Source organism: Athene noctua, chromosome Z (genome assembly GCF_965140245.1).
Source record: "Athene noctua chromosome Z, bAthNoc1.hap1.1, whole genome shotgun sequence".
Lineage (NCBI taxonomy): Eukaryota > Metazoa > Chordata > Aves > Strigiformes > Strigidae > Athene > Athene noctua.
Window position 1 is genome coordinate 19,834,445 of NC_134077.1, and position 9,422 is coordinate 19,843,866.

A 9,422-nucleotide genomic window follows, 5' to 3' on the forward strand; every position below is an offset into this window, starting at 1 on the left:
TTCTCACAATGCTCAATTAAATGGTTGGCCATTAATCTAAGTTATCTTGAACCTTTGATCTATCTTTCAAAATTTCCTTACCTTGCAGTTCGGCCTCCATGAGTTTAAAATAAAATAGCAACCCTAGAACTTTAATTATAGATATATCTGCTAAGCCTGTTCTGCTGTCGACTCAGTGCAGAAGTTCATTTCTGATAGCTGTTGAAATTCAACTGCCTCTGTGAGTCCATTAGCAATCAAATATCCTATATAAACTGACTCGCCATTTTTATAGTAATGGAAGATGTAAGGACAAGAGAGTAACAGAGCTCTGAACAACAGTAGCCAAACAAGAAGGAATAAAAGTATCTCATTTGATTATTTCTAGCATTAGTGCAACTGAGGGAGTTTCCATCATCAGATGCCATAATGCATTCTGCTTTACATTACCAAGCCCAGCTAGAGGGATTTTCTAGCAAATGTACTGAAATTTGGAAATGCTTTTGCCTTTTCACTGCACTTTCCTCTAAGATCTTTTTAACCAAACTATTAACACTTGTAGGTACTATTTGTCCTGAGATCACAGAATAGCAATAAGATTACACCACAGACAGCTTTTGAGGTCATCAGTCTTGCTCCCCAGACACATGTGGTAGATGGGATCATAGATTCAAGCTGTTAAGCCCCCGAAGATGAAGGTTACTGGGACAACGTGATATCATTAAGGATTTGGAGTCGTCTTTACTATTCTGCTGAGGAAAAATAACTCTGCCCTCTCCTGGAAGCTGTGAAACATGATCTTTCCCTATAATTCTCCCTTCACTCTTGAGTCTGACTCCCTGACACACTGGAGAAGGCTCTGCTGTGTTCTAGGTCACTGAGATTGCAGGCTTAGCCCTTCAGGCACCCCCTCTTTGGGCAGAGACATGGTTCCCTCCTCCCACCAGTAACATGGTTAACCATGCCCGTATTTCACCTGTGCGCAACTTCTGCAACAACATTCAGTGCACTTCATAATTTTATAGTTTACCTAACCTGAAATCTGCTCTGTTCCTACTGTCAAGCTAATTTAAATCCCTTCCTCAAGTAACTTTATATTTCAGTTAGAAGAAATACAGTTGGTATCTATTGCCATGTATCCCTTGGCAAAACAGAATCATTAAACTTCTACTTACATCAAAGAGTCACATTATTTGTCTCTCATTATTCATAACTACAAACAGCACAATTTTGCAGTAATCGGATGTGCACTAACATTTTGCTTTTACTGCTTATGCATGAAAGCTGTGCATGTGTTTAAGCCACTCAAGACCCAAGCCCTATAAATAGTGCTCTATTGTTAGTGGATAAAAGATGAAACTAGTCTCCTGGCACTGGAGCACAGCACACCCTATTAAACGCTAAGCTCTGCCTGTGCTAAAAGTGAAAGACGACATCAACTGATAAACTAGTCTGTGGGTAAGGCATATGACTGGGAAGAGTTTGCTCTGACTTTGCAGCTTTCCCAAAGCAACAGGAGCAGCAACTTCTCTTTCTGCCTCAACAATGGCAGAAGCTGTTATAAGACACTGGGTGGAAACTCCTGTACGCTACCAAGAGCAGTTTGCTGTCCAAGAGCTGGAAGCACACAAATTGGACCACTCTTTATACGCTTTGCCAGGCCCTTCCACAGCTACACTGAACAACAGAAGGTGTATCACACAAAGTATAGCTGGCACCAGGAAGAGTGGCCAGGAAGAGGAAAACACACACTTTAAGGTCTTGCTGGATGTTGTGCAGTTCCGCCCCGAAGATATCATTATTCAGACTTTTGAAGGCTGGCTCCTGATCAAAGCTCAGCATGGACCCAGGATGGATGAACACGGTTTCATATCCAGAAGCTTTACCAGACAATACAAGTTACCTAATGGAGTGGAGAACAAAGACTTGTCTGCGCTTTTCTGCCATGATGGCATTTTGGTTGTTGAAATGAAGAACTCGGTGGGAAACAATTAGAACCTTGACCATAGTTTATTGGTGAGATAAAATCATTCTTAATATAACAAAATAATATTATTCAAGTAATAACACTGCAGAGTGTAATAAGCATGTGGCTATATTACAGTAAAGGAAAATATTTGTATATATTTTTCATTATGCTGTTTATTGTTTGATGTGAAATGTTAGACTGCTTGCCTCTAGCTTCACACACGTTGGAAAGCTGGGCTTTTTGAATGGAATAAAATTTAGGTTAGTCACAGCAAGAGAAAAAAATAATCTATTTGACAACATATTGAAGATAAAGCATATTTATGAGTTCAGTAGGAGGAGTTGCATTTCTAGGGAATAAGCATTTGTCATACATAGTCATAATCATTAATGAAGCAACAGACAGGTTGTGAGTCATATAGAAATTTAATTTACATTCTGAAAAAATCTGGTTTTTGTAATTTTTGAGATCAAATTCTTCTTCCTTAGGCTCTGGAGAAGCACATGAACTGAAGGATACTATCAAGAAAAATAAAACCACTATTTCCACAGTTCAAGCTTATTTACAAAAAAAACCTTGTGAGATTGCTTTTTAGAAGTGTGTTGCATGTTTGAAACTATAAGAAAAAAGAATAATCACTGACTACATTTGCTTGAACATACAGTAAGTAGAAATGATAATTTCTGTCAAAGACAAATTAATTTAAAAGAAAACATTAAAAGACATTGAGAAAATAGATTTTGTTTAGCATATTCTGCTATCGATTAGCAACTGAAGAAAAAATGTATTGCTTATGAGTTCTCAAAAGGATCAAATTCTCCTTTGTGAAGTCCTGGTAATAAAAAGGCATTACTCTAGCACAAATGCCTTTATTGTTATGCATTTTAGGTAGTCTTGTTTTTCAATCAGATGAATATTTAATTCTTCATCTTGCTTGACAGTTTAGGCTGAGATCCCATAGCTGCGTCTTCAGGAGCAAATTTTTCTGCCTATATGCATTCTCACACTCCTTGTATGAACATGGGCTCTACATGAGTCTAATTATAAGAGTTCCTTACTACACACACAGGTTTAATTTCTGTCCTAGTGTCTCTCATTTAATGAGAGTGGTAGAGATGAAAAAAATCCACCCACTATATCTAGCATATAGTCTTCTCAACGTTAAAAAAAAATGCTGTTAGTTTGTAAATACTCAAACATTTGAGGAGATCTGCAGCTGCAAGTCGAACTGCCTCCTTTTATGTCTACTGGAGATGAATATGACTGCTGTGCTATGAATAGTAAAGGAATGTGGAATGGAAAGTACCGAGTTAAATACAGACTCTTTATGATACCCATCTGCTGTTTGGACAAACCAAAAACATATTCAAATGAAACTGAATACAAATAAAATTTTAAGAATATGAGAAAAAATCTGATAAACAAAACCCAGGCTCTCACTAGCTCAAACCAGAGAGTTCCCTTAGTTTAAAATGAAAGCCCTAAAGCTTGCAAATCTGCACATTCATTAGAAAGATTCATGTCATGGTCATTTAGACTTGAAGATATTTGAAGCAATTGATTTTAGAAAAGGGGGTAGTCCAATTCTTGCATTTTATTTATTATTTGTGCCAAAACTCACAATGAATTTGTACAATAAATGCAGAATAAGGTCTGGACTGTAAATTTCGATCCTGTGCAATTATTTTATTTTTTGAACAGAGCAGAAGTCAAGAGCCTAATGTTTTCTAACAAAGCAAACCAAATATAAAACATATGTCCCTACATTTCCAGTCAACCCACACTTTCCCTTCATATTGCCTGTGTTTAATCTGTGTATTGGTTTAAGATAATAAATGATCACAGTAGAAAATCAGATCTGGATTTTCAACACTTTTAGGTCAAGAAGCTTCTTCAGACAGGAATCTAATGGAAGATGAAACATGGATTTAAAAAAATTAATTCTAGATACAGGTCTGGATTTAAACTTTACACACCAATTTTATAAAAGCTTACAAGTTTAGACCCATGGTTTCCACATCACCTTATGGCAAAACTGTTGGGATAGAGTTTAGGATCACCAGTTAGTAATCAGCTTTGGTGATTTCTGCTTACAGAGGATTCTGTAAATTCAATCACTTAAAATTATAGGTTTTTATAAAAATTATTCTAGCTATGATTGCAGTGATGGTATTCATAGCCCTCGAGATGAAAAGGCAGTTCTAAAACATAACTGATTAAATAATTTGAAATTACATCATGATTAAACTACTGGAAACTTGGCAAGGAATTAGACCAGACAGCCAAAATCATATAATCTGTTCTATACATGTTAATACCATGGTTACACACAGCCCTGCTTATGTACATAGGCCTGCCTCATAAAACCGGAGGAAGAACTTGGCATTTGACGGTTCTGTCGTAGGTCTCTTCACGTCACTCCATACCCAGAAATAATCACATCATCAGTCTTAAACCATTGGAACATACTGATCCAAACATGGCAGGAACACAGGTGAATTTTACCTTCTTTTGTACCCAGAGCTTTACAAAAGCCTATGTCCATGCTCCTTGGTGAATGGGAACTTGCCCTGGCTCAGCACTCTAGTGTTTGCGTAACAGGGACCATGATGGAGTATGGACCTCTCGCTGGCTTCTTGCATTTTAGCACCAAGAACAACACAGAGCAAAGTGCTTCTCTTTTTAGTGGCCGTGTATCAGCAGTTCTTGGGTGATTTTTATGTGTTTACCAAAACAGCATCAAAGTACTTGGCAGAGCATTTCTGAATTGTCTGGAAAGAGCTGTTTACACATATTGTATGTGATGTTGTACTTTTATAATCTGATTAGAACTGAATGTCAATGTCAAAGAGCGAGCTGCTAATATTGCCCATGGACAGCAGAATGAGAAATTTATCAACAGCAAAGGATTTCAGAACAGCTATAGTTTAAGACAGTTTAAAATATGCTGATGTGATTAAATTAAGAACCCTGATATTGTCTGCCTACAAGTCCTTGCCCAGAATAAGTGACAAATGCTGCTGCAAGCCTTGCACAGCAAGTGTTATGGAGCCTTCTCAATTCCCATCAGTGAAGGATTACCTTCATAATTGATCAGACTGCTCCTCCAAATGGATAAAGATATTTCATGAATGAATCTAAGCATGGTGAAAAATGCTTTCATAGAAGAAGAAAATGTCTCAATATTAGCATGAGTCTACAAAAACAAGGTAACAAACACACATTTCCATGTCATCCATCTCTGGGGACAGTAAGCCCACAATGCCTTGGACTTGTTGCTTTTTTATAGTTTCTGCTGCATCCAAGGCATCTGAGATCTCTCTACACAATCTGACACTTGTGGTGCAGTGAACCCAGGCTGACACCCATCAGTCACTCAGTAACTGGTCAGCTACAGCCCTGGACACTGGAAAAGAGGAAAGGAAATCCCCAGGGTATCATAGTGGCAACATTCCCTCTAAGAGTGGTAGGTCTTATGTTCCTACTTAGTTCATAGCCAGGAATCAAAATGTGCTTTTTCACCTGAGTAATGCTACAAGATTTGGCTTTTAATGGGAGTAGGAATTTCTGAAAATATTGAGTGCACCGTCTCTTATTTGAAAGAGATGGTAACCTTTGTCTTGACGACTACCAGAAAACAACAGCTGGCCCCTGTTATCCAATGGCCCTACACTCTGAGCACAGGGGTTAAGTCTAAGGACTTAGACCTGTACGTCACATCAGAGATACATGAGCTGGCCTCACTTGTGCTATCTCTGGAGCCAGAAGTATTGTCCCTTTGTGCCAACACAGGTCCAGAAATCCCGGCCTGTCCCTTGCTGTGCTCAGACTAAACAAATCATCCCTTATTAAAAGTTCTTTCACAAATGGAGAAATACGGCACTACAGCTACAGCTCAGGATTCCCTGTCCAGGTTGGTGCTAGCGTGGTGGTCTCAGCTCTCTGCATCACGGTGGGCTGTAGCCTCACCAGAAATCCCATCAATCCTTTTAAAAAGTAACACTATTTAGCCACATGGTAATACTGCTGATGCCAGCATTTTCTGTAGGAAGTATGTCTAGCAGCTGCTTGCCCAAGTAGAACTGATGCGAGTAGAGAACCATTTACAGTTCCTCTTATGATCCTCGGTGTGTTTACCGTGCTTTGGGCTGACCCCAACCCCAGTGAGTAACCCTCTTCTGCTGTCAAAGCATGCTGCTCCTGAGCCCTGTCAGATAATGCAGAAGCAGCAGCAGGCAGGTCTGTGCAAGGACAGGAGACAGAAAACTGTAGGACTAGGTGGGCCTCAGCATGTAGCCAGCAAGGAAGCCCACCAGAGGTGTCTCAGGCAAGGATTGGGAGCCAATCACTCCAACTGATTTAGAACATATACACATTTATATATTGTCATGGTTTAAACCCAGTCAGCATCTAAGCCCCACACAGCTACCTGCTCACTGCACCCCAGTGGGATAGGGGAGAGAATTGCAAGAGTGGAAGTGAGAAAAATCATGGGTTGAGATACAGTTTAATAGGTAAAGCAGAAGCAACACACACAAGCAAAGTAAAACAAGGAATTCATTCACCACTTCCCATTGGCAGGCGGGTGTTCAGCCATCTCCAGGAAAGCAGGGCTCTATCATGTGTAATTGGGTAGAAAATTACTTGGGAAGACAAGTGCCATAACTGTGAATGTTTTCCCTTCTTTCCTCTTCCCCTGCCTTTTTATTGCTGAGCATGATGTCATGTGGTATGGAATATCCCTGTGGTCAGCTGGGGTCAGCTGTCTCAGCTGTGTCCCCTCACAACTTCTTGTGCAGCCCCAGCCAACTCATTGTTGGGATGGTGTGAGGATCAGAAAAGGCCTTGGCTCCGTGTAAGCACTGTTCAGCAGTAACTAAAACAGCCCTGTGTTATCAACACTGTTTTCAGCACAAGTCCCAAACATACTCCCATACTAGCTACTGTGGAAAAAATTAACTCTATCTCTCATGAAACCAGCACATGTATGTAAAGGTTTTAAGGTATAATATTCATACCTTCTACAAGAAATATTTGCATTTTTGATAAAATTAGCGTTTTTAAGGGCTGAGAAAGACATTTCAAAATCACTTCAAAAAATTTAGGTTTTTAATAAAAAAGGAGTACCTTGGTGTGCTAGGATGAAAGAGTAAGTTACCCTCTATCTTCACCTACGTTTCTTTTCAATTGCACATCCCTTCAATTTTCCCATCCATTAATTGTACATTCCCATGATGTAAGCAGGTACCATAGAAGAATTTTGAAAACTTTCACTTGCTCTTACTAGAGTTGGATGACATGGGGGTTAAAGTCCGAGTGGCCTATCTGAAGTAGCCAGGCCAAAATTTCTACAGTCAAATCCTCATCACCTCAAGCTGGTTTACTGATTCACTCTAAACTAGTCAGCTTGTGCAGTCATTCCTCTTGTTGACTCTGCATGAAATTGGTTTGATCCAGCAAGGCTTCCTCACTCAGGTGCTGCCATGCCACCTCCAGGGCTGCTGGCATTTCGCTCTTTCCCAACACAGTACCAATGCAGCACAGAGCTCAGCTGGCTGCTCCTGTGGCTGATTCCTATATCCAAATCGGACCGCTTGAGTGGTTCCCTGCATGTGTGTGACTTCACATGAGAGGTAAGATGGGATCAGAAGACGTTTTGGGTTCCAGTGGCAGTAATTCCTTTATTATTAGTTCTACTCCTCATTTTCTGGGATATGCCACTCTCCTCTTAGTCTGGATACCTGAGTTAGCTGTTCCACAGATATTGCAGCAGCACAGTGGTGTAGGCACTAAAACCAGGCATAGATTTTGTCTGTGAATGAGCTAATTGTGAGTTTGGATGTCTGGGTTTAAATAAGTCCAAGTCAACTAAAAGCGATAGCATTACATCATAGCTATAATGAAAAATTAATGAAGGGAAATGATTTTCAGAGGGTGGTTTGACAAATAAAAACATAATTCTTGTACTCTGTCTTACAAGGCAGAGAGAAGCAGTGGTGACAATTGTATGCATTTAAATAGTATTTCAAGTGTATTTTTTGTGAATTTATCACAATTATTCAAGTCCTGCTGTCATGATCAGTATGTACTGTACAAGATGAACCATAAATACAGCCTCTGCCTCAGTGTATATATGAAGCCTTAGGGCTTGATCCTGGAATGAAACTGTTAGGGACTCAATGCAGATTAGAAGACTGAGATAAATAACTGCAGAAATATGAAATCTGAGACTCATTCTATTATAGTACCCATAAAAATATTTATCTGAGACCCTCTAGAATGTTCAGCCTGAAATGGTTTCAGTGTGGAGACAGTTATGTCTTCTAGACTGATGGGTTTAAAGGTCAGGAGGAGGATCAGTGATGAGCCCCAGTGTGATTCCCTGAACAGACCCCACATCATTTCACTTGCTAATTTCCTCATGAAGCCCATAATATACTTGAAAAATAACACATATTTAAGAGATCAAGTCTTTATTTACCAACTTCAGTTGATGGAAAACTCATCACATCACTCCATAATTGAGTGTTAATAATCACCATGGCCAAAAAAAACAGGTTTTCTTTAGCCCTCTAAGATTTGGTCAGTGATGGAAATTTTACCCTAAAACTAATAGTCTGGACAGCTCTTGGGACAGTCTTTTTACTATCCTGATGTTGTGAGTTACAAAGATACCCAAGTTTAACGTCTGCTGCTAAACACCCTCTTTAGTTACTGATAGAATACAAAGGAATTCAACATGAAAAACTGTCAATACAGTTTTTCCACATACAGTGCAGTAATATTTATTGAATAACCTTAGATATATTTAATATCTCTCCTGGATCATCACTGGCAGTTTTGTCATCTTCATGCCATATTCATCTAAGCTGTTGTTAGGATTTTGTTTCTTGCTGAGCAAGTCCTGCCTGTTGTTCCACTGGCCATATAATTTTTAATAAGCTTTTTCTCATATCTACTAATTGTTATTGCTTGTATCAACATCTTAATTTTTCCATTTCTACCTTCACTTGCCCATTAATAACAATATATTTTACATTCAGAGAATTCTGCTTATATGAATACATCTCTGTATTTATGGGTAGCTAATAAAAGATTCTTTTAAATGCATACAGAATGACCACAGGCAGGTTTCACTAATGGTATAGGATACCTGATATGTCTCCAGCACGGAAATCCCTTCTAAAACAAGGGTTTAATAAGGAAGTGACAGGCTGCATGATAAGGAATTCATACTATTGACATTCCCACCTATACACATACCAAACCAAAAATATCAAGAACCTTCATCACTGCTTCATCTTTTCCAAGCCTCTATGTTTGCCAAAATACCAGCAAAACACAGAAGCTAAAACATTTACTCTAGAGTAACTTAATGCCATTTTCAGCCACTCAGCAATCCTCATCTGAGCTGACACAGGCAACAGCACAAGCTAAATGTTTTTCCTTGAAGACATGACAGTGATCTCACTCA

The 9,422-nt window shown here is 39.1% G+C and overlaps 1 protein-coding gene across 1 annotated transcript; it reads left to right on the forward strand.

The window, feature by feature from the left end:
- Positions 1–1,441: 1,441 nt before the first annotated feature.
- Positions 1,442–3,803, forward strand: HSPB3 (heat shock protein family B (small) member 3). Its single transcript, XM_074932226.1, has 2 exons — positions 1,442–1,995; positions 2,437–3,803. The coding sequence occupies exon 1, from the start codon at positions 1,525–1,527 to the stop codon at positions 1,972–1,974; it is 450 nt and encodes a 149-aa protein (XP_074788327.1). The 5' UTR covers positions 1,442–1,524; the 3' UTR covers positions 1,975–1,995; positions 2,437–3,803.
- The last annotated feature ends 5,619 nt before the right edge of the window (positions 3,804–9,422 follow it).

Coding starts and splice junctions, on each gene's coding strand:
- HSPB3 (XM_074932226.1), top strand. CDS start 1,525: ATGGCAGAAGCTGTTATAAGACACTGGGTGGAAACTCCTGTACGCTAC.